Source organism: Bubalus bubalis, chromosome 19, assembly GCF_019923935.1.
Source record: "Bubalus bubalis isolate 160015118507 breed Murrah chromosome 19, NDDB_SH_1, whole genome shotgun sequence".
In the NCBI taxonomy this organism is placed as follows: domain Eukaryota; kingdom Metazoa; phylum Chordata; class Mammalia; order Artiodactyla; family Bovidae; genus Bubalus; species Bubalus bubalis.
In genome coordinates, this window is record NC_059175.1 from 1,491,073 (window position 1) to 1,516,269 (window position 25,197).

General features: G+C 43.7%; 1 protein-coding gene across 3 annotated transcripts in view; it reads left to right on the top strand.

The window, feature by feature from the left end:
- DOCK2 (dedicator of cytokinesis 2) overlaps positions 1-25,197 on the top strand; it is a 457,833-nt gene that overhangs the window by 126,944 nt on the left and 305,692 nt on the right. For all 3 annotated transcript variants that reach the window (XM_025270818.3, XM_025270819.3, XM_006075524.4), the window contains exon 25: positions 1,622-1,728. In XM_025270818.3, coding sequence (XP_025126603.2) covers positions 1,622-1,728 — 107 coding nt within the window. The remainder of the gene's footprint in view (positions 1-1,621; positions 1,729-25,197) is intronic.

Here is a 25,197-nt window from a genome sequence, read left to right on the forward strand (position 1 = left end):
AGAATATAAAACATGTAGATTAAAAACTTATGTTTAGTGGAAATATCTCCATTTCACCTGGGCTTGAAGGTTTTGGGGGTTCCAGTCTTTGCCCTGTAAGCCCTGTGATTACAAATAGAGAACCACTGATACATACTTAATGGCATAATGAGATGGGCTCCCCTTCACTTTTTCCTCCTTCACCCCATTCCTTTCATGAGAGGAGCACAATATCTCAATATGCTTATGCCATTTAGGGGCATCTGAGCCAGATATACCCTCTTCTTCCTTTTCCCAAATTCACTTAAGTTGCAAGATAGCATATAGACCATTAAAAATTTTTTTTGGCCATGCTGTGTGGCATGTGGGATCTTATCTCCCTAATCAGGGGTCGAACTCACACTCCCTGCCCTGGAAGGCAGAGTCTTAACCCCTGGACTGCCAGGGAAGTCCCTAAAAACCTTTTATATTGGAATACTTTTAGATTTAGAAAAGAGCTGCAGAGATAGTATATGGAGAATCCCTACATGCTTCTCACTGAGCTGCCCTTGTTGTTCACGTTTAGACAACGACAGTACAGTCACTGAAGCTAAGACAGTTACATTGGCGTGACTCTATTCGGTGTTCTCCAGACTTTATGCAGCTCTCATCAGCTTTTCCACTGTTCACATGAAGATGTCTGCTGGCTTCTCACTCTTCTGCTTTCAAGCTGAATGTTGTCCTCTTGGGGAAGCTACCTCTGAATATTGAAAATAAATTAAATTCCTCCCTTAACCCCTGTGCCAGTACAACTCCGTATCCATTCATTGCGTGTCTGGCCCTGTATTGATTTGCTGGCTTTTGTGTTGTACATTGACCTTCATTAGAATGTAAGTTCCATGCCAACTGGGACCTAATCTGTTTCTGTTCTATCCCCTCTGCCCTGCACATTGCCTGTCACATATTAAATAGATGCTTAATGAGGATTTGAAAGAAATGAACACAATGAGCTTATTTTGGAAAGCTGACGGGTTATAATTTTGTTTCAGTGGCATTTTTATTTTCACTCTCTTTGGAAAGAGCTGTCTTCTTTTTCATATCCCAAACTTGTTCTAATCTACAACTTCTCATAGTTTTGTTTTTTTGTTTTTTTTTTTAATTAGGACCTTTTTAAGATATCTAAAGCATTACCAAGTATAAAACATAAGAGAAATAAAATGGTATGGAAATGAAATTAGAACCTGATTTTAAACCCTTGTTTCTTGATCCCTTAAACTGTGTAGCATTGGAAAAGTTAATCTTTTTAAACCTTACTTTTCCCACTTGTAAAATTGAGATAAGCATTGGATCGGCCTTATAAACTTGTGATGTTTCTATGGCACAGTAGATGTCAAGTGCAAAACATGTGCCTGAGGTTGAGGTTCTTGATGTTATTTTCCGATTTTCACATCCTTTTGAGTGTTTTTGGTATTAGTATTCAACATCGAGACCAACTATGCATGTTTACTGAAGGCTTATCATGCACAGGGCAGGGGGAGGGGTGGCAAAGGGAGCAAGATGTTGTTTCTGCTTCCACAGCCGACAGGCTGGGGAAGGACTGTGTCAGGAGGTGGCAGGCATTGGTTTAACGACTTCTCCGTGCTCCTGTTTTTCCTGCCCTCAGCCAACTCCTCTATGAATTCTACACGTGCATCCCTCCTGTGAAGCTCCAAAAGCAGAAAGTCCAGTCCATGAATGAGATAGTCCAGAGCAATCTTTTTAAAAAGCAAGGTGAGTGTGAAGCATCTTGGCTGGTGGGGGTGCCTGAAACTCCACATGCCCATCACATGCTACCCAGTTACCAAATGTTTCTTCTCTAAGAGCTCCCTTAGTCTGAATGAAGTGGGGGAGTAGAACGTAGCTGACAACTTAAATATCAGAATCGAAATTAATTTAAAGAAAACATAGGCTGTACTATTTGTTTTTCCTGAGAAGGTTTAATAAGAGGCTAGATTTGGAGCCATTTTCATATAATTTTTGTTTTCAATTTGGCTGTGCCATGTGGCATGTGGGATCTTAGTTCCCTATCCAGGGATTAAACCTCTGGCCCCTGCATTGAAAGCACAGAGTCTAAACCTCTGAAACACTAGGAAGTCCAGTCTGGAGCTATTTTGCTGTGAGGTTTTTGCTCTACGTGAGAGGAAGTAGGTAAATTTCCAATCCCTTCACAGAGGCATCAGTGGCTCTGGGCTGCTGTTGCGTTTGCTTCCTGGGGCACTCGCTGTATGAGCAAGCAAACACATATATACTGTAGGGTCTCCCTGGTCTCGTGTTATCACTTTCATAGTAGCGTGTTACACAGCTACTCTGGACGTTGCCTTTCTTCATGTAACGGTACTTCCTGGAGAGCAGGGAAAGACAGTGGGCTTGTGCAGCAGTCGTGGTCAGAACTCTCCCAAGCTGATCTCTGGTAACCGCCAGTCCCCAGCCAGCACCCCAGCCTTGGGGCTCCCTGTTTTCAAGGCTGATGAGCTGGATGGCCCCACATCCTCCAGCTATGAGTACACAGGGCTTATATGTCAATATTCATAATTTCCTGACACCACTCCTTTTTGTTGGATTGAAAAAGATGACTTTTGAGGGTCAGTTCTGTTTTCTGTACCCTCAGCTCAAGGCTTTCCAATTTCCAATTCCTTTCTGTTCATGCTGGTGTCAGTGATACAATGAGAAGCAAACTGCAAGGAACAAGGAGTCCTAGAAAGCAGAGGACCACTCATCACCTGTCTGGGATTTATTCAGAGTGAGGCTTGAAGATTTATGTAAATTGCTAGGTAATCACAGAAACATTCAGGAACCACTTCACTGTAAACATTTTTTCCCCCTAATGCCTGGTTAACATGGTGCAGCCAAAATTGCTGTCTGAATCCCATCCCATTAAGAGTAGGAGAAAGGCATGGGAAGAAAGATGATCTTGTGATGTTTATTCATGCCTGGAGTTGGCTGACCATTTATACGATGTGTGACATGGTTTGTTTGTGCAAAGTGGTTTGTGTAGGTGATTGGAAACTAATCTTGCTAAGACTTGTTATATGTCTTGTATTACTGTTTAGTTTTGTTTTTTTTTTTCAAGTGATCCTTTCTCAGGTTTCACCTTCTGATTTCCATGTCAGAAGGAATCGCCCTCACGCTGAAAGCATTGAAATAAGCCTGCCCCTTCCTGCCCTGGGAGTCCCTTCCTGGATTTCAGGTGGTGTCACTGCGGAGGTGAATCGAGTCCCGTCTGAGGGGCGTGACGAGGGTGACTCTTGCTGCATATGGTGCTGCACAGGCAGCAGGGAGCAGAGCCGCTCGGCTCTTTTCATTGTTCAGAGCTGCTGTCTTCAGGACCCCGCTCAGCGTCCAGGCCAGATGGAATGTTAGCGCCGTCCTGGTTTGGGCGTGTGGTATCAGTTCCAGCCTGCCGGGAGTCAGAGTAATTCCTTTACTGGAGCCGCATCTCCTGGGCTGACCGTGGCCCCTGGGGTCAGCATAATCACAGGATGGGCCAGACAGCTGCCGCCCAGCAGTCCTGCTGTGCCTCTGAGTTTGAGTCAGTAAAAACCCTCTGATTAATACTAAGTGACAGAAGGCCAGCCCCAGGGTACACAGTTACAAAAGAAATGCAAAATTCTCACCTTTACATACATACAGAGACTGGAAGTAGGTGAACGGAGAGCCCGTTAGGGAGCCATATTAAAGAGGCTGCTGTGTATAATTCATCAGTCCATCCTTAGCTTAGGTGCGGAAGCAATGTGGTCCTATGCACAGCTTAAGGGTAGCTCCTCTTCCACTGTTTATTTGCTAAGTGAACCCTCTTACAAAGGGATTTCCCTGGTCGTCCAGTGGCTAATACTCCACACTCCCAGTGCGGGGCCTGGTTCAGTCCCTGCTCAGGGAGCTAGATCCCACGTGCCACTGCTGAGAGATGCGTGCCGCGGCTAAAGACTCTGTGTGCCTCAACTAAGACCCTGTGCAGCCAGACAAATAAACACATGAATAAATGAATATTGTAAAAGTAATCTGAAAAAGAATAAATATATGTATAATATAGAACTGAGTGACTTTATGTATACCTGAAACTAACACAGGTATAATACAACTAAGCATAGTTGATGGTAAATCAACTGTCCTTCAATTTAAAAAAATAAGCATAAATTAAAACAATAACCCCAAGGGAAACTTCAGCTCAGGCTCCTCTTTAAGTCCTCAGGTTCCAAATGAAAACACTCTGATTGCATATGCACGCACTCACTGGGTGTCTGTGGCTCTTGGATGAAAGTCTCTTTTATGCCCTGAAATAAGGTGAGTGTGATTCCTTGGCCAGGTCTGAACTAGAGGGAAATCCCTCCTGTTGTCCCCCTGGGAGGTGTCCTGTGCCTCAGAGAAATAGTTTACTTTAAGCCCGCGCTTACTTAACTGCCAGATGTGCAGACTGCCTGGAGTGTTGTCGGTGACATTAGCTTGTACTCACAGCCTTGAATACTTGTATTGACATCAGGACAAGGAGCCAGGAGGCTTTTAAGCACTTTCCAAACTGTTGGCAGACTATCCTATTGGCTTCTCTTCAGGAGGATCCTATGGAAAAGAGAGAGAAGGTTTACTGGTTAAGGGCTCTGGTTCTTGGGTTGGATTCCTGGGTTCAGCCCCTCATCAGCTGGGTGACTGTGGGCAATTTGCTTAACCTCTCTGCTCCGCAGCAAACTCATCTGCAAAATGGGAAAAATGATAGAATATCTTAGAAGATTGTTATGTGGGCTGACGAGACCAACAGTGCATCTAAAATGCTTATCAAAGCAATGTAACATCTCATACTAAGTGAGCACGGTTATTACTGGTGTTGCGGTTATTATTTCTGCCTCTCCTTTCATTTTTCCAACTTCCCACCTTCAGATTCTTGGCAATAAGGGCATCCCATCGTAGTTGGTAGTCACACCTAAGTTACCCTAAGTTACGTTTCCCTGCTTCGCTGAAAGCTGTATGTTTTTCTGTAGGGTCTGAGAAGCATAGGACTTAATGAATAAAAAGGCCTTGGTGTGTATGCACTTCCTATCCTGGCCTTGAATGGTTTTCCCAGGTTTTGTCTCATTTCCCTAGAGTGTTTCTGTGCAGGGCCCGGGTGATATGAACCCAGCGTCACAGGTCAGCGTGAGATGTTTGTGGTTTCTCGCCTCGCTATTTACCTTGCCGCGGGCCTCAGTGTGGCTACATGGTCTGGGACACCTGACAGTCATCCTCTGTGATGGTTTGCTCCTGTGTGCTCAGTCGCTTAGTCGTGTCTGACTCTTTAGGACCCCATGGACTGTAACCTGCCAGGGTCCACTGTCCACGGTATTTCCCAGGCAAGAACACTGGAGTGGGTTGCCATGCCCTTCTCCAGGGGATTTTCCCCACCCAGGGATGAAATCCGAGTCTTCTGCCACCTGAGACCCTCCTTGGGGCTATTTTAAAACGTGCGCGTGCAAGTGTACACACACACACACACACACACACACTTTTTAAATCTTCCTTCTTTCATGGAGGCAATTAGCCTCCATTTGTCTCAGCGTTTACTTGACCTGTGACCCTGAGTAAATTTCTTACTCCTTTCAAGCCTCAGTTTCCTCATCTGTAAAGTGGGAATAACCAGAGAGTGAGCCTCACTGGGTTGTTGTGCAGCTCAGTGGCATAATGTGACCTGTTATCCTGGGGTGTGAGGGCGTCAGGGGTCACCAGCAGCCAAGGTCTTTCAGGGAGGGGCTCGCCCTGTGCGAATGACTTCAGGATTCAGTGGGAGGAAAACTGGGAAACTGATGGAGACGGATTTCCTGTTATCTCCAGACTGGCCTGGCGGTGATGATGGGAGAAAGGATGAATAGGTATGCCCCAAGAAAACTCTGGGGGGAGTCTGCCAGAAAACCAAACCTTCTGTGCCTTTGGAACAGATTTGTCCCTGTGAGAACCTAATCTCTAAGTAATGTGTCTTTTCAGTCTGATGCTAATCAGATGTGCCATCTGCTTCAGTGTAAACTGCTTTGGGATCCACATGGCTGGCTTTTCTCTACTTCCAAAGCAAACAGGGACAGGGCGGGGCCAGGAAGATGGAGAGACAGGGAGTGAGACCAGCAGGGAGACAGAGAAAGAGACAGAGATCCGACAGAGATTTGGAAACTCTTCCAGTGTTTATTTTCAGCGAGTGGGATTTTCTTTGGAAACTTTATTGAGTTGTTCTCTGAACTCAAGCATCCCATTTTTCTTTTATGAAGATGTGGTTTCCTTCTTCCCCCCTCCTTTTATATGCGGCCCACAGTACCTGGAGCTGCTGGGACCCCCTGTTCACAGTGGATCTCTGTAGTGGGAGGGGCGGACACCCCTGTCCAGCACCCTGAGAGGGCGGCTATTTTTTCCAAGTATCACATCAGTGCAGCACTGGCTGGAGTGGAGGAAAGTCCTCTCGCTGTAACAGTTATCCCTTTGCTTGGTGAACTTATGTAGCATCTCTGAGCCTCCGGGTTCTGCATCTGAAAAATATAAGTAGGAATGTGGATGTTAGAATATGAACTTTTGATTTAGGAAATCCTTGTTTGTGATCCTGGCTTGATCACTTACTAGCTGTATTCCTTGAACAAGTAACTTCTTGGAGCTTTCATTTCTTTAGCTATGAATTAGGATAATGCATGTTAAACAGCTAGCAGAGTGCCTGACACAGTTGCTGCTTATTTAATAAAGACATCTATTGCATCCACTGTGTGACTGAAATAACCACGAGAATAACAGTGACATCAGCAGCATCCTAAAGGGAGAGACATATGATCATTCTAGAGCCAGACGTCCTGGAATACAAAGTCCAGTGGGCCTTAGGAAGCATCACTACGAACAAAGCTAGTGCAGGTGATGGAATTCCAGTTAAGCCATTTCAAATCCTAAAAGATGATGCTGTGAAAGTGCTGCACTCGATATGTCAGCAAATTTGGAAAACTCAGCAGTGGCCACAGGACTGGAAAAGGACAGTTTTCTTTCTAGTCCCAAAGAAAGGCAATGCCAAAGAATGCTCAAACTACAGCACAATTGCACTCATCTCACACCCTAGCAAAGTAATGCTCAAAATTCTCCAAGCCAGGCTTTAACAGTATGTGAACCATGAATTTCCAAATGTTCAAACTGGATTTGGAAAAGGCAGAGGTACCAGAGATCAAATTGTCAACATCCATTGGATCATAGAAAAAGCAAGAGAGTTTCAGAAAAACATCTACTTCTGCTTTATTGTCTACGCCAAAGCCTTTGACTGTGTGGATCACAGCAAACTGTGGAAAATTCTTCAAGAGATGACCTTCAAGACCACCTGAACTGCCTCTTGAGAAATCTGTATGCAGGTCAAGAAGCAACAGTTTGAATGGGACATGGAACAACAGACTGGTTCCAAAGAGGGAAAGGAATACGTCAAGGCTGTATATTGTCACCCTGCTTATTTAACTTATATGCCGAGTGCAACATGTGAAATGCCAGGCTGGATCTTCATCAAGCTGGAATCAAGATTGCCAGGAGAAATATCAGTAACCTCAGATATGCAGATGACACCACCCTTACAGCAGAAAGCGAAGAACTAAAGAGCCTCTTGATGAAAGTGAAAGAGAAGAGTGAAAAAGTTGGCTTAAAGCTCAACATTCGGAAAACTAAGATCATGGCATCTGGTCCCATCACTTCATGGCAGATAGATGGAAAAACAATGGAAACATTAGAGACTTTATTTTGGGGGCTCCAGAATCACTGCAGGTGGTGACCAGTCAGTCCTAAAGGAAATCAGTCCTGAATATTCAATGGAAGGAGTGATGCTGAAGCTGAAGCTCCAATACTTTGACCGCCTGATGCAAAGAACTGACTCCTTGGAAAAGACCCTGATGCTGGGAAAGATTGAAGGCAGGAGGAGAGGGGACAACAGAGGATGAGATGGTTGGATGGCATCACCAGGTCAATGGACTTGAATTTGAGTAAGCTCCAGGAGTTTGTGATGGACAGGGAAGCCTGACATGCTGCAGTCCGTGGGGTCACAAAGAGTTGGACACGACTGAGTGACTGAACTGAACTGATATGTAATTTGCAATATAAGACATATATTTGTGATTCCATGGACTGTAGCCTGCTAGGCTCCTCTGTCCATAGGATTTTCCAGGTAAGAATACAAGGGGTGAGTTGCCGTTCCCTTCTCCAGGGCATCTTCCCAACCCAGGGATCAAATCTGCATCTCTTATATCTCCTGCATTGGCAGGCAGGTTCTTTACCTCCAGTATCACCCGGGAAGCCCATACAGGACATAAACATATATTAATACTTACAATGTCTGGGTTACATAGGTATAATTATCCCCATCTTATAGTGGGCAAACCAAGGCCTAGAGAGTCAAATAATTTTACCCCAATGATAAATGACGTGGGTATGACGTATTAGCATATTAGTATACTGGGCTGTGATTCTGAAGTAACAAATCAGTCTCTAAATATCAGTGGTTTATTTATCTCTTGTGCAAAGTCTGATAAAGGTCATGAAAGTCATAGCCCTTTTGTCCCTTGTGAAGCCATGCCAGTGGTCCCCCTGACCTGTCTGCAACAGGGAGGAGAAGGAGGGAGAAAGCAGAGCCACTCTCAAGAACCTCAACCTGAAGATGACACCCCAAGATCCCACCCACAGTCCTTTGCCCAGAACCCATTCTATGTTCCCAGCCCAGCTGTGAAGGAATCTGGGAAGTGAAGGGAAGCACATATAGAATCTTTGATTACAGTCTCTCTCTGCTACTCATGGGCAGCAGTGGTAGAGCTGGACTTGGGGCGCAAATCATTTGAATATCAAAGCTCATTTTCTTTCCACTATACCATGCTTTGTTCTTGTAGTGAATAAACAGGAGAAGATGTGTTCATTTTCTTGTTGAAAATGCTTCATTGTCCATGTTAGAAATAAGTGCCTCCTTGCTCCTCCTGAGAGACTTTTTCTTTCTTTCTTCCTCACTCCCTGCCCCCAGTCCAAAGGCTGGGCATCTCTCGACGGCTGTGCATAGGGACCTTTGCCTGAGCAGGAGACGGGACCTCTGACGCCAGTGGTTCTATGTCACTGCAGGTTTTTAAAGCACAGCTTTCCTTCAGTGACATGTGGTACAGGCATCCTGCCTGGGACTTGGCATGCCCACGTCAGGCTGGGCACTAAGACTGTTGTGAAGGAAAGGGCAGTATGGAATAAGCCCTCTTCCTCAAGGGGCGTGCTCTTGCCTCCTGACTGGCTCCTCATCTTTCCTGGCACCATACATGCCCTTCCACGACTCTTTCCTCCGTCAGCACTGCCTGGCATACCTTCTAATACCCATGCCTATTCCCTACTCCCAGCCCTAGATACACTAACTAGTAATTCCATTGATCCCTTTAAGATCTTCAGTTTTAGGCACCTGGGTTGTTTTGACTTTATTAATTTGGAAGCATTTCTACTAAGAATATTTTGGTACATTTTTGGTAAATGTTTGAGAGTCTCTTTGAGGCACATAACTACTAGTAGATTTGCTTGGCCATGTGTGTCAGTCTCTCAGTTGCGTCTGACTCTTTGCAACCCCATGGACTATAGCCCACTAGGCTCCCCCATGGACATGCGACCCCATGGACTATAGCCTACTAGGCTCCTTTGCCCATGGGATTCTCCAGGCAAGAACACTGGAGTGGGTTTCCATTTCATTCTCTAGCTTGGTCATAGGAAATCTGAATATTTAACTTCAGGAGATACTGCTAAAGTGTTTTCCATTAATTTACTCTCCCACCAATAATTCATGAAAATTATTATGTGGATCTGGATTCTCTTCAAAACTTGATATAGCCCCAATTAAAAAATCTGCCAATAAAATGGATATAAAATATGTCATCCCTGTTTCGATTTGCAGTTTCTTGATCGCCAGTGATGCTGGAAATCTTTCCTTAGCTTCTTTGCCTTTAGTGTTTCATGTCTATGCTATGTCTGTCGTGTCTTCTGGCCATTTTGTGGCAGGGGTTGTTGTATTTTTCTTATTGACTTGCAGGATATCCTATATATTCTTCATACTCATGTTTTGCTGATTTTGTGTATTATGAGAAGCTTTTCCCTGCTTGCAACTTGTCTTTTCACTTAACATTTTTTCATTTCTTACTCTTAATATCAATTTATCCATCATTTTAATAGTCAAATCTTTTTGTGTCATCTATAAGAAATACTTCTCAATCCCATTCTGAAAGATTTTCATTTGTAATTTTTTCTAAGAATGTCAGTTTTATTTTGGATACACAAGTCCTTAATCGATCTAGAGAGCTTATGTTTTCTGTATGGTGTGAGGTAGAAGTCTGATTTTGTCTTTTTTGCCATTAGGCCACATAGTGTTCCTCGATTCATGTGTTGGGCAGTCTTTTCTTTCTCCATGTCAACATGATTTTGCATTTCCAAGACATTGCTCTTCCATGGGGACTTGCGGGCGTTCAATCCTGGTCCACGGTGTGCAGTTTCTCTGTGCTAGTACTGCTTGAGTGTGGAAGCATCAGGAGGGTCAGGAAAAGGGGTAACCGCTCCTCCCTAAAGCGGAAATGTTAGTCCCTCAGTCATGTCTGACTCTTTGCGACCCCATGCGTATAGCCCACCAGGCTCCTCTGTCCATGAAATTGTCCAGGCAAGAATACTACAGTGGATATCCATTCCCTTCTCCAGGGAGTCTTCCCAAACCAGGGATCGGACCCACGTCTCCAGCATTGCAGGCAGATTCTTTGCCATCTGAGCCACCAGGGAAGCAGGCCCCAGATTAGGCATCCTGGGAACTATGTCAGTTCAGTTCAGTCGTTCAGTCGTGTCCAACTCTTTGTGACCCCATGGACAGCAGCACGCCAGGCTTCCCTGTCCATCACCAACTCCCAGAGCTTCTTCAACTCATGTTCATTGAGTCCGTGATGCCATCCAACCATCTCAGCCTCTGTCATCCCCTTCTCCTCCTGCCTTCAATCTTTCCCAGCATCGGGGTCTTTTCCAAACTGTGTACCCAGACATAATCCAGGTTTGGACCTTCTCAGTTTTGAAAACATGAGATGGTTTCTTGAAACTGTCACTTTTCTTTTTATTTGTTTCTCTGGGGCCTTGCTGGATCTTCGTTGCTGTGTTGGCTTTTTCTCTGGTGTGGCAAGTGGACTGCTCATTGAGGTGGCTTCTCCTGCTGTGAAACAGGACTCTAAATTTCTTGGGTCCATGGGGCAAACTTCTTTTAGTTTCTTTAGGTATCTGATAGAAAGAGCATGCAGCTGAGAGTAAGGAGACTGAATAATAGCAACAACAATAATGTCAGCAGTGGCAGCTGTAGGTGAGGTTTACGAGTGCTTATATACACGAGGCACTACAACAAACACAAATGGACATTATCTCATTTACAGCACAGCTGTGTGATCTTCGACAACTCACTGAACTTCTGTAGAACATCTATAAAATCATGAGATTGTGCAAGATTTTTCAGAGCTCTACCAACACGAAAATCTATGATTTAAAAAATCATTCCCTGAGTGACAGAGACCATAGTGCTGAATCTTTCTAATACCATTTAGTGCCTAAAAACACTTTCCCCCATATATTGCCCCTAAAACTTCTAAATGTCCTGCTAGAGCTGGAAGTGAGGAATGAGGATATTTTATAGAAGGTAAAACAAATGCCGGAAAATGGAATGATGCCCTCAAGATCACACAGCAAGGCACGGAATCCTGAAAATGGTAAAAGAATTTACTTACTGGAGGCAATTTATTTTTTTCAAGAAAGAGCCGTTGAGTTCTGAGGATCTAAGATTTTTCTCCTCTGAGCATTTGGAGGCATCACAGATCTTCAAGTAGGGGCTTGCCCCTCCCACCTACAGTGTCACAAAGCTACCCCCCAGTCCCAGAATGTCTCCTCTGCATTTGGAGATCTGAGAAGGGGCTGCTGCTCACATCTCTTTCCTTTTCAATGTGACTGATAGCAGAATTAAGTCTCAGAAAGAAACCTTCAGATCTAGAATCAGAGAAGACAGTGATCTAATAAGCTGCAGAACAAATCCAAGAGAGATTTATTAAACTGTTCTCTCTCTCTCTCTTTTATTTTGGCTGAAGTAAAAAAAAAAAAAATGTTGGCATACAATCAAAGAAAAGAGTCCCTCTTGAACCTCCCCAAATACTTAGAATAGCAGCTTTTAATGACATTACGGAATACAGTTTAATTGAGGGTGGGGATGTGGGGCCCAGAATCCCAGATCACTTCTTTAATGACAATCCAAATCAACTCTTCTGCAATTAAGAAAAAAATTATCCTCATTAAAACTAGAGAAGAGCAAAATCAGACTGTTCTTATACCTTTTGATTCATGTTCCATGGGATATTTTCCAATTTTGCAATAACTGTATAAGTGGAAACACATGAAAGGAAGGAGTTTATATAAATCTTTAAAAAATTGTATGTTTACTCCAAATGTTTTTATTTGTTTTCATTGTGAAGTTACAGTTAGAGATGGTTTGAATGATAGTAGGGCAGGTTTCAGAATGTTTGGAGATTTTTATGTTGACCTGTTAAAGTTTGATTTTGCTGTTTCTTTCCTCCATATTTTCCTAGAATAGGAGAAAGTTTCCTTATGACCATGATACAGTTGAAGACCAGGTGCAGATTTATTTCCATTCCAGTAATATTTGTTGAAAATCTAAAAATGTAGCAAGACTGTGCTATGGGAAATATGAAAGAAGTATATAATAAATAATGTCATGGTTATCATTTATTTAACCATTATTTTGTTCCAGGTGCTATGCTAAGCTTTTTCACACATTAATTAATCTTATTATGAAGACTTCCCTGTAAACGGTAGGTAACAATATCCCCATTTTACAGGTGAGGAAACTGAAGGTTAGAGAGGTGGAGAAACTTGCCAAGAGTCATAAACCAAGTAGCATGGCAAGGCCAGGATTCCAGATGGGGTCTGTTTGATTTCAACATGCACTATCTAAATGGCTGTGCAAAGTGGCATCTGGAAGAGAAAGTTTTCTGTCCTACCAGGGAGCTTACAGAGAAGGCAATGGCACCCTGCTCCAGCACTCTTGCCTGGAAAATCCCATGGACAGAGGAGCCTGGTACGCTTTAGTCCATGGGGTTGCTAGGAGTTGGACACGACTGACCGACTTCGCTTTCACTTTTCACTTCCATGCATTGGAGAAGGAAATGGTAACCCACTCCAGTGTTCTTGCCTGGAGAATCCCAGGGACCAGGGAGCCTGGTGGGCTGCCATCTATGGGGTCACACAGAGTCGGACACGACTGAAGCGACTTAGCAGCAGCAGCAGCAGGGAGCTTATGGTTGGGAGAGAAAAGACTTATCCCAAAGATCTTCAAACTTGAGCCTACATAGGTTATGAAGGTAACAGAAATGAAGGAGCAGAGTGATAGTTATTATGGCATTTTATAGAACCTAAGCAAATATATTATATTAATATACACATACATATATATACATACAATTAATGTCATCATCAGTTATATTTTTTATAACAGATTTTCCATTTGCCTAGTAAACCTGTGAAACTTTCTTTACTTCACAAAGAAATATGATTCCTTTCATTTTTTTCCCCCTAAAACACAGTGCCATTTGTTCAGTCATTCATTTCCCCACCTTTGAGAGAGAAATATACAGAGAACTATTTCTTTACTACTAAGGAAATGCATGTGGAAATGATCAGTCCACACTCAGCTCGGAGTGGGGAGCAATAGGGAATGGTGAGGACTGGCGAAGTGCATGTAATTGGGTATATTGGACAGCTGGGAATCAATGCCAAGTGATTGTTAGCAGGTCAGTATGTGGGCTCAATGCTACCTAATCTTTCTTTTTTTTTGAGAGAGAGAAGTCCTCCAAATGGTTTTTTAAAGGAAAACTTGGTGATTTATTTTTTAAATGTTATTTTTCAGGCTGAGTAAAATCTGCATATGGATCCAGCGCAGCAGTGTCTGGTGTAAATTTATGATTTACAGGGTTTTTAATAATTTATAGGGTTTTAATAAACTTTTATAAATTTATAGGGCTATTTACAAATAATCCCATAAGAATGACTACTACTGGAATTCAGTGCGAATAGTGCTTTTGGAATGTTGAGGACAAGAAGAGGCAGGGTGTCAGCTGAATTGTGAGGGCTAGCGAGGGTGGTCCAGGCTGTCTCCAGAGAGCAGTCTTTGGGGAGACCTTGTATAGTCGGGGCCGAAGCACCATCTCATTGCAGACCACTGCCTTTCAAGCTGTAAGAGAACCCCAGGTTCATCCCTGCCTGACATACTCCCTCACTAATGAGGGCCTCGGATCACACCATAAGCTCTAATTATGAGGTCTCTTGGGAATGCTGGACCAGTGCAGGAAAAATGACATTTATTTTTATATAAATTAATATTATCAAAATATTGTGTGCCTTTTAACACATTTAGAAGTAAATAAAAACCCCAATGAACTCATGATTTGGAGGTAACCCTTATTAGTCTTCCTCTCTTTTGTATCATATATTATATATAACTGGGATAATGTTTTACCAGGTTTTTAACCTGCTTCTTTCACGGAGGATAATTAGGAACCCTTTCCATGCCATTTTTAAGGACTTTGCACTCTGTTGTATAGATGGCCTATAATTGACTTCACTATTTTCCTATTTAGGGACATTTGAGTTCATTTAATTTTGTGCTTTTAATTTCATGGCTGCAGTCACCATCTGCAGTGATTTTGGAGCCCAGAAAAATAAAGTCTGACACTGTTTCCACTGTTTCCCCATCTATTTCCCATGAAGTGGTGGGACCGGATGCCATGATCTTTGTTTTCTGAATGTTGAGCTTTAAGCCAACTTTTTCACTCTCCACTTTCACTTTCATCAAGAGGCTTTTGAGTTCCTCTTCACTTTCTGCCATAAGGGTGGTGTCATCTGCATATCTGAGTTTATTGATATTTCTCCCGGCAATCTTGATTCCAGCTTGTGCTTCTTCCAGCCCAGTGTTTCTCATGATGTACTCTGCATATAAGTTAAATAAGCAGGGTGACAATATACAGCCTTGACGTACTCCTTTCCCTATTTGGAACCAGTCTGTTGTTCCATGTCCAGTTCTAACTGTTGCTTCCTGACCTGCATACAGATTTCTCAAGAGGCAGGTCAGGTGGTCTGGTATTGCCATCTCTTTCAGAATTTTCTGAAATTCCAAAATCACTGCAGATGGTGACTGCAGCCATGAAATTAAAAGATGCTTACTCCTTGGAAGGAAAGTTATGACCAACCTAGATAGCATATTCAAAGCAGAGACATTACTTAGCCAACAAAGGTCCGTCTAGTCAAGGCTATGGTTTTTCCTGTGGTCATGTATGGATGTGAAAGTTGGACTGTGAAGAAGGCTGAGCGCCGAAGAATTGATGCTTTTGAACTGTGGTGTTGGAGAAGACTCTTGAGAGTCCCTTGGACTGCAAGGAGATCCAACCAGTCCATTCTGAAGGAGATCAGCCCTGGGATTTCTTTGGAAGGAATGATGCTAAAGCTGAAACTCCAGTACTTTGGCCACCTCATACAAAGAATTGACTCATTGGAAAAGACTGATGCTGGGAGGGATTGTGGGCAGGAGGAGAAGGGGACGACAGAGGATGAGATGGCTGGATGGCATCACTGACTCGATGGACGTGAGTCTGGGTGAACTCCGGGAGTTGGTGATGGACAGGGAGGCCTGGAGTGCTGCGATTCATGGGGTCGCAAAGAGTCAGACACGACTGAGTGACTGAACTGAACTGAATTTTGTGCTAGACAAAAGTATTGGAATTCATTGTCTTGGTAAACAAATGGATGTCCTTTGTGCTTGTTATGTCTTGAACCCAGCTTTCCTAGTGCTTGCCTAGGGTTTTGACTCTGCCTTCTTCCTCCTTTTACAGACACACACACACACTCACACACAGGAGTTTTCTTCCTCCTCGTGTGGTAGACGCAGTGTAACACAGGCCATGTTATCCTCTCTTAAAGAGCTGCAGCAGCATGTTCCTACTTGGGAATGCCATGTTTTCATAGCCCACCGTCATCCTGGGTGGTAGCGGGTGTGTGTGTGTCTGTACCTTCTCCTTAATACCAGGCACTTAAGTGCAACCACACTGAGATCCCTCGTTAGCTTTGGCAGCCAAGGTGGATTTGCTGAGCATGGCACCCTCCAGGCTGGAGTGGCTGCCCTAGAGGAGACACCAGAGTAAAAAGGGAAACCAATCATCCAAAGGCAAATGAGGCTCTAATTATGGCTTTAGCTAAAGAGCGTAAAAGTATTTGAGGAGAGACATCTCATTTCTGAAGTAGATACAGTCCAGGGCACTTGTTCAAAACAAAGCCGTGGATCAAGTCCTGATTTTGCTGCCTTGACCAAGACATTTCATATCTAGAGTGTCCAATCCCTTATCTGTCAAATGGGAACAATGTCGGACATTTATCTCATTGGTCTACTGTGAGGATTGCATGAGATAATGCCTGGGAGAGGCTGGGAAGGGTCTGACATTGAGTGAGGACTCATAAATGGAGTTTCATTGCCACCAGTAAGCCTTACTAGTATTACCAGTATTCTTAATCATCTAACAGCAGAACGTTAAATGTGGAATACGGAACTGGAGCTCAGGAGACCTGAATTCTCCGCTCTGCAGTTTTCTATCTACTCCGACTTAGAAGTGAACGAATCTCTGAGTTTTATTTTCCTTGTCTTTCAAATGAGAAGCTTGAATTAGAGGCTACATCAGGTCCTTTTCACTTGGAGATGTATGGACCTACGTGTGCTGAGAACTATATATCATCCTCTTCATGGAGCCTCTGTTCCCCCATCTTATAGGTGCTATTATTATCTCCTGTTTTTATCTCCTATTTTATCTCCTATTATTATCTCCTCAGGCACTGAGGTTGAGACTTAGACAGGAAGCTGGGATTCAACCCCAGGCTCCTGGTTCAGTTCAGTTCAGTCGCTCAGTCATGTCAGACTCTTTGTGACACATGGATTGTAGCACGCCAGGCTTCCCTGTCCACCACCAACTTGCAGAGCTTGCTCAAACTCATGTCCATCGAGTTGGTGATGCCATCCAACCATCTCATCCTCTGTCGTCCCCTTCTCTTCCTGCCTTCAATCTTTCCCAGCAGTAGGATCTTTTCCAATGAGTCAGCTCTTCGCATCAGGTGGCCAAAGTATTGGAGCTTCAGCTTCAGCATCAGACCTTCCAATGAATATTCAGGACTGATTTCCTTTAGGATGGACTGGTTGGATCTCCTTGCTGTCCAAGGGACTCTCAAGAGTCTTCTCCAACACCGCAGTTCAAAAGCATCAATTCTTCGGCGCTCAGCTTTTTTTATGGTCCAGCTCTCACATCCATACATGACTACTGGAAAAACCATAGCTTTCACTAGATGGACCTTTGTTGGCAAAGTAATATCTCTGCTTTTTAATATGCTGTCTAGGTTGGTCATGGCTTTTCTTCCAAGGAGCACGTGTCTTTTAATTTCATGGCTGCAATCACCATCTGCAGTTATTTTGGAGCTCAAGAAAATAAAGTCTGTCATTGTTTCCGCATCTATCTGCCATGAAGTGATGGAACCAGATGCCATGATCTTCGTTTTTTAAATGTTGAGTTTTAGCCAGCTTTTTCACTCTCCTCTTTCACTTTCATCAAGAGGCTCTTTAGCTCCCCTTCTCTTTTTGCCTTAAGGGTGGCGTCATCTGCGTATCTGAGGTTACTGAAGTCCATTCTATACTTAACTGTCTGCGTGTCGCAGCATTCAGGGTGTTGACTGATAGTACACTTGTGTCAAACCCATTTGCTGGCTGTGCTCCAGGCTTGTGAGCAACAGGGATGGTGGTGAAGCTTGGGGTATGCGCGCACTGCACACTTGTCTATTTTACTCGGTCCTCCCAAATGTAAACACAAAAGTCCAGAAGGAGACTCTTGTCAGACTTTGGGGGCAGCTCCTGATACCTCAGCTCTATTTAACATAAATGAGACTGATAAACACTTGCTCTACAGGACAGGTGGGGTTATTTTGCAATTTACCTGAAGGATTATATGTGCACATGTACATTAAAGAACTTAGCACCACTGGGTGGATCCAATGTCTGAGCTAGAATGGGTGTTAACAACCAGCTGCCGACAGATGGTCCAGTGCAGCAATTCAGAAAACGTCTGCAGAGGGTTCACACTTGCATGTACAGCAATCTGGCCAATTCCCCACTGCATCTATCAGACTAGCTGCTCTCTCCCTCTCCTTCCTAAGAGCAATGGACGCTCTCGTAGGCCCCAACCCTCTTCAGCCCGCTGTCCCTCCTTCCCCACCCCTCACTCTCTCCCTCTCCCTCTCCTCCCCCCTCTCTGTCTCTAACCAAGACTATTTGAGTTAAATAAAAGATTCTAGGTCTAAAGAAACCTCTTGAAAATTAATCTGGCTCTGATTAGGGATGCTGATAGTATGCAGAGGGAGGCTGTTGTTTCATGGATGGGGCAGGGAGTACATGGAAACTGTGCTTTCTATTCAACTTTGCTATGAACTTCAACTTTGCTATGAACTTAAAACTGCTCTAAAAATAAAGCCTAGTTTTAAAATCTTTAAAATGCAGTAAACACACAAACACACACACAAGCACACAAACAAAGTGATCTGCCTCTCATACCGTCTATTTTGCAGAGGATGGGGAAAGGTCCTGGAAGGTTAAGTGGTTCTTTCAAGGTCAGTTAGTTGCCCACATGCCAACTGTATCACTGAAAGTGTGACTCTAGCATGGCTGGGTCCTTTTTCTTTCTGGTTTAAGGACACATGGTGCCTTATGGAGGTGGCAAGGGAATGAATTCCTTTTCATTGCCCATACCCATGATTGAGGGACTTTATCTTCCCTGGCTCTCAATATCCCTGCCACAGGGTTTTGTCCTGCCACAAAACCCTGTGAGCTGGCCATGGGGATAACTTCCTGAGGCCCATCTGGAGGAATCACAAAATGATGAGGTGGTGGTTCGGGCTGCCCCGTTCCCAACCCACTGCCCACAAGCTCCCAGCCGTGCAGGTCTAACGTCTCCCTGTCTGTGTCTCCGTCTCTCTGTCCCTGTTTCCCACCCCACCCCTCAATCTTCCCAGGCAGCGTCTTCTTTAAATCTGCTCTTTTCAGCTCCATCCTGGAGGAAGCCTGCCTTGCCTCTTTCCCTGTTTGTAAGCCTGCTTCAGGCACTAACTGATTTTCAGCCAGGCTCTCCTCTGCCATGCCCTGGGGCTGCAGGATATGCGGTAGGGGTAGTGATGGGCTAGAGGCCCCGCAGAGAGAGTGTGGGCTGTAGGAAGTCATCCTGTGTCATTTTCCCTCCCAGAGAGAGATACAGCTAATTTTCTTTCTGGGTCATCTAAGATGTAGGCACACTGTGCCAAGGTGAGCACTGTTACCATTATTTTTCTGATTCTCTCCCATCCAGCTTGAGCCCTTTTTGTCCTGACAGTTGCCACTCTACTCTGGTTGCAACTGGTTCTGTTACCCACCAGGGACAGAGTCAGCCCTGATGAGGTTTTTAAATTTTAAGCTTCACTACCCACCACCCTACAAATAATAAACGTGTTTTTCTTCATTTTACTTTTTGAAAAGGTGTATTTATTTATTTGGCCATGCTGGGTCTTCGCTGCTGCACATGGGGCTGTATCCAGTCGTGGCAAGCAGGAGCTACTCCTTAGTTGCAGTGCCTGGGCTCCTCATTGCGGGGCTTCTCCTGTTGCAGAGCACGGGCTCTAGGGCGCTCAGGCTCAGTAGTTGTGGCTGGCAGGCTCTGGGGTAGGGGCCCAATGGCTGTGGCTCATGATAGTGCTCTGCAGCGTGTGGAATCTTCCCAGATCAGGGATGGAACCAGTGTCTTCTGCATTGCAAGGCAGACTCTTAACCACCAGGCCACACACACATATATAAAATATAATATATATTTTAAGGTATGTTGGGTCATTCTAACGCATCTTCCTCTAGTGAATCTTTGCTGGCTCTCCCAAACAGATGGAAAAGTTTGAACTCCTCCTCTCGTGATGATGAAGTGGAAGAACTTGGCACCCAGTATAGTACCTCTACTATAATGGAATCTGGGCTTCTGTTGTGGCTCAGCTGGTAAAGAATCTGCCTACAATGTGGGAGACCTGCATTTGATCTCCGGGTTGGGAAGATCCCCTGGAGAAGGGAAAGGCTACCCACTCCAGTATTCTGGCCTGGAGAATTCCATGGACTCTGTAGTCCATGGGGTCGCAAAGAGTTGGACACGACTCAGCGACTTTCACTTCACTTCATTTCCTAGTACCTTTGGCTTCCTTGATAACTCAGTTGGTAAAGAATCTGCCTGCAATGTGGGAGACCTCGGTTTGATCCCTTGGTTGGGAAGATCCCCTGGAGAAGGTATTCTAGCCTGCAGAATTCCATGGACTGTATAGTCCATGGGGTCACAAAGAGTCAGACCCATTCATTCACATAGTACCTTTGGGCCTGGTACGCTGGCAGGCTTCTGGCCACATAGGAGGTTTCTTCCTAGTTCACATTTAGTTTATCACAAGTCAAACAAATGCAATGAGAATCCCCATGTTCTGGATCTGAGAGACCCTCCTCTTTTTGACACTTCTCAGATTTTCCTTGCATTTGCTTAGTACAGCCTTCTGGAGCTCAGGTAAAGAGTGTTTTCTCTATTCCAAATAATTGGCACCTAGTAAGTGCTCAGTAAGTGTTTAAAGGGTGAAGGAACCTTAACTTAAGGAAGGTAGATAACAGTTTATTGGAGGAAGCACTGTAATGCGAGTTGGAAGATTTAAACTCTAGTCCAGGAAAGCTACCAATGACCTACATGACCTTGGACAAACCACTTACCCTCTCCAGCCTCCATTTCTCATGTGTATCATTAGAGAGTTGAATCTCTAATATCCTGTCCATCTCTGATAGTGGGCAAGTCTGTCTTGATAGAACAGCATGGGAAAAGTGGCAGCAACTTCAAGTACGATTAACTACTTAGAAAGCATTTAGTTATCCTGGGGTTTTGAGGGTTCTGGTGTCAGCCTGACATGAATGACAGGGATGGACTCCTTGTGTTCAGATGTATTCTGGGCGGTGTATTGCCCACACAGGCCATAGTGAATCCATGGCCTGACATTGAGAGGTTTATCTGAACTGGCTCTGTGTTTCCTGGCTAGAGGGACCTGGGGCCTTGTCTTCTGAACCCCTGGAGAAGGAGGGAGCAATCCAATCACTCAGTTGACTTTTTCTCTCCATGCAGATATTTCTGTGGGTCTAAGAATATTGCTCTTTGCCAGGCTTGGCCCTGCCCATGTCCCTGATTTGCCAGAACCTAAGGGTGCAGTCCCACCACTTCATGGGCAGTGGATGGGGAAACAGTGGAAACAGTGGCAGACTTTATTTTTTAGGGCTCCAAAATCACTGCAGATGGTGACTGCAGCCATGAAATTAAAAGACACTTACTCCTTGAAAGATAAGTTATGACCAACCTAGATAGCATATTCAAAAGCAGAGACATTACTTTGCCAACAAAGGTCCATCTAGTCAAGGCTATGGTTTTTCCAGTGGTCATGTATGGATGTGAGAGTTGGACTGTGAAGAAGGCTGAGCGCCAAAGAATTGATGCTTTTGAACTGTGGTGTTGGAGAAGACTCTTGAGAGTCCCTTGGACTGCAAGGAGATCCAACCAGTCCATTCTGAAGGAGATCAGCCCTGGGATTTCTTTGGAAGGAATGATGCTAAAGCTGAAACTCCAGTACTTTGGCCACCTCATGCAAAGAGTTGACTCATTGGAAAAGACTCTGATGCTGGGAGGGATTGTGGGCAGGAGGAGAAGGGGACGACAGAGGATGAGATGGCTGGATGGCATCACTGACTCGATGGACGTGAGTCTGAATGAACTCCGGGAGTTGATGATGGACAGGGAGGCCTGGCGTGCTGCGATTCATGGGGTCGCAAAGAGCTGGACACGACTGAGCGACTGATCTGAACTGAAGGGTGCAGTGGGAGGCTTGGTTTTCTTTGGTTTGGTTTATCGGTATTCTGGGCTCTCCTCTGATTGCAGGTGCAGGTTTAAAAATCAATTACAGTCCAGGTAGCAAGAGGTTTACTAGCACTCTGCTATATTCTGGAGGCCTGTGTCGAGAAAGCAGGGCCCAGGTATCTCTCAGGAAAATCTTTGCTGTTTCGGAGGCCTATAGTGAGTTATAAATCTTGATAGATGGTGGGACCAGTCTGAGAACAGCAAAGTGGTTCATACTGTGGTTCAGCAGGAAAAGGATAAAATAATTCTCTGAGCATGAGATGTGTTGTTGTTCCCTCTTCCTTATTCATCAGGAAATCTGGGCCACATGTACATCAAGAGATGGACCCTGGGGTTTGTGGAGTGGAGCAGGAGAGATGGTTTTCTTGCTCTTGTTCCCAGGGAGAGACCAACTCTGGCCTCCAGGCTCCTTCCTTGTGGCCGGGCTTGTTACGGGGTTTCAGTTCCCGTGCCTGAATCTGGTCAGTCACTCCTTTCTTCCTCTCTCACCCATTTAGGGGGCAACACCGGGAGCCCTGCACCGTTTCTGTCTCCTGGTTGGCCTTGGGAAACGGGAGCATTCTCGAAGCACACTGTTGTGGGGGGTGCATGGCTTCACGTGCTTCTTTCCATGCCTGAGAGGGTCGGGAACGAGGGGCCCAAGAGAGAAGGAGAACTGCCCTAGATCAGCTTCAGTTTATTCAACAGCCACTCTCAGGGCTCTGGTTCTCAGCTCTCTTCCAGCTCTGCTCTGCCCACTCTTGCCTAGGAGAATTCATCCACTCTGTGGCTCTGTGGCATTTCGATGCTTACAAATGGCAACCTTAATCTTTAATCTATGTCTTTGCTTTCACCTCAGTACCCGTATCTTTGCCCCTCTGACATCTCAAATTCATTCAGAATAGATGAGGCCACCTTTTTAACAGAGAGGCAGTGTTGAGAACAGGTTTTCCAATTCAATAAATATTTATTGATCCTCTGCTATAAACAAAACATTGGATACCCATTTAGAAAATACAAAGTTGGTAAAAAATATGGTGATTTCCTCAAGGAGCTTGCCTTCATTTACAAAATGAGGCACTCTGTTTAAATGTAAGATGAACATTCCATAGTGGAGATATAAGCCAAGTGCCATGGGACTTGAAGGGAGAGCTAAATGATGTTCAAGTCTTTCTTGTTTTTTACAAAATCTAAAAAATTATTTTAAAAACCATAAGAAACATGAGAGCTTCAGAATTGTGAATATTTAGCCTTTCTCAATTTGTTAAACTAAATTTTGCTAATCTCTGATTTATTTATTTATTATGATTTGCTTTTGACCCCAAGTGTATAAAAAAGACTTCTTGGATGATCTCCTCCCCAAAGGCTTGTCAAGATCTAGAGAGACACTGTGCAATTTCATAACCTCTGAGTTGTCTCCAGCAGTGACTTTGGAAAGGTCACATCACTTCTTTGGTTCTCAGTTTATCTATAAAATGGGGATAATAATCAGATTGGTGTGAATTTTAAATTAAATAATGCTTAGTGCAGTTCCTGGATGACAGACAATATTCCCTAAATGATAGCTTAAACTTAATATAATTATTATTTTCATAAATTGTTCATTTATAATTATTATATTCATTTTCACTATTATCAGTTCAGAGTTGGAGCCAAGTAGGGCATTAAAAACTAAAATGTTGCTTAAATTGATTTTTATAGAATATCAAGACAGGAAAAAGACTATGAGAAACAGGTTAAACATATGTACTACCATAATTATGATAATAGTCAAACTTTGTATAATTTCTTATGGAAATATTATAAAGTATGTGACTTCTTTTACTACACCAGATCTTGTTAATAAGAAGAAGCTTACAGTTACCAAGCTGGTGTTTAACTACTGATCTGTTTTCTGTCCCCCTCAGTCTACCATGAATAAAGCTGGTGTTTTGAATCAGCACCCTTTTTGACTCACTTGGCATACAGTACCACTTGAGCTAGGCAAATGATTGCATGATGGGTTGTAAGGCCAGTTTAAAGGCAGTGCTTTGCCACTGGCTTCCAAAGCTGAGGGAAGCACGGGTTTATATCCTGGACAGTCAGCTTCAGTTGTGCTTGGATTGCAGTCGATTTTATCGATTTCTTTCAACACAACAGCTTCAAAAGGCTGTTTCACCCCAAAGTAGTTATCTTTTAAAATCTTTGCTATCTCTTCCAGGTAAGACTTGCCTCTTCCAGGTAAGACTTGCAGATAATAGGATAAATGCAATTAACAACCACATATTTTAGATGATGAGGAAATATTCTAGAACCTGTTTAAAAGTTTCATAAAATGTGTAGAGTCGAATGGCTCCTTGGAGAGACTGCCTGTTTCAACTGCCTTATTTTACAGCTAAGGAAAGTGATCCAGAAAGTAGACATGACCTGCTCAAAGTCACACCGTGGGCTAGTTGCAGAAATGGAAAGCCTTGGATCTGATTTTGATTTCTTTCTTTTTACTTCTGTTTCTCAAAGTGTGATATGTATCACACTGCATGCTAAATTATTTTCCTCAGCATGCAGGGTAGTTTTAAGTATGCACAGATAAAGTACCGTGTCACAGAAACAGATCATTTGTTCTTTCTCAAGTCCCTTTCAATCTTTCTGATTATGCCAAGGATTGTATACTTTTGCTTTTTTGTCTTTAGTTTTTCTCTGCTAATCTTTGATAGCACAGAGGGAACAGACCTCAGGTTTAAGTGCCTCTTAGAATTTAATAAAAGTGTTTTGTTTTCCTAGTATTGATTGTCACCTTACCTTCTATCTGTGGGAAGCAATACTGGTTTTCCATTTGAAATACCAAAAATTTCTTTTAAAATAAATATAAATAAATTAGAATGGACCTACTTTATGAAAAAGATTAAGTAAACAACAGCATAGGCTATAAATTATGAGCAGGTAAAGGGTAGGTTTCACATTGTCATAAATACTGGTTAACTAAAGCTTGGGAAATATTTGATTCTGTCCTTTAGAATGCCGTAAGCCTTTTGAGGAGAGATGCGGCTGAATCCCAGCTTCCTTCTTATTCATGTCATGTCTTTTCCATGTAGCAGCCAGAAAAACAATTATTGGATTGAAAAGGAGAACATAAAAACTACCCATATACCAGAGATATATTGAAGATCTCATTATTGATAAGTTTCTTGCAAGCCAGAAAGTTACATTGGTAGCCAGTTTGGTT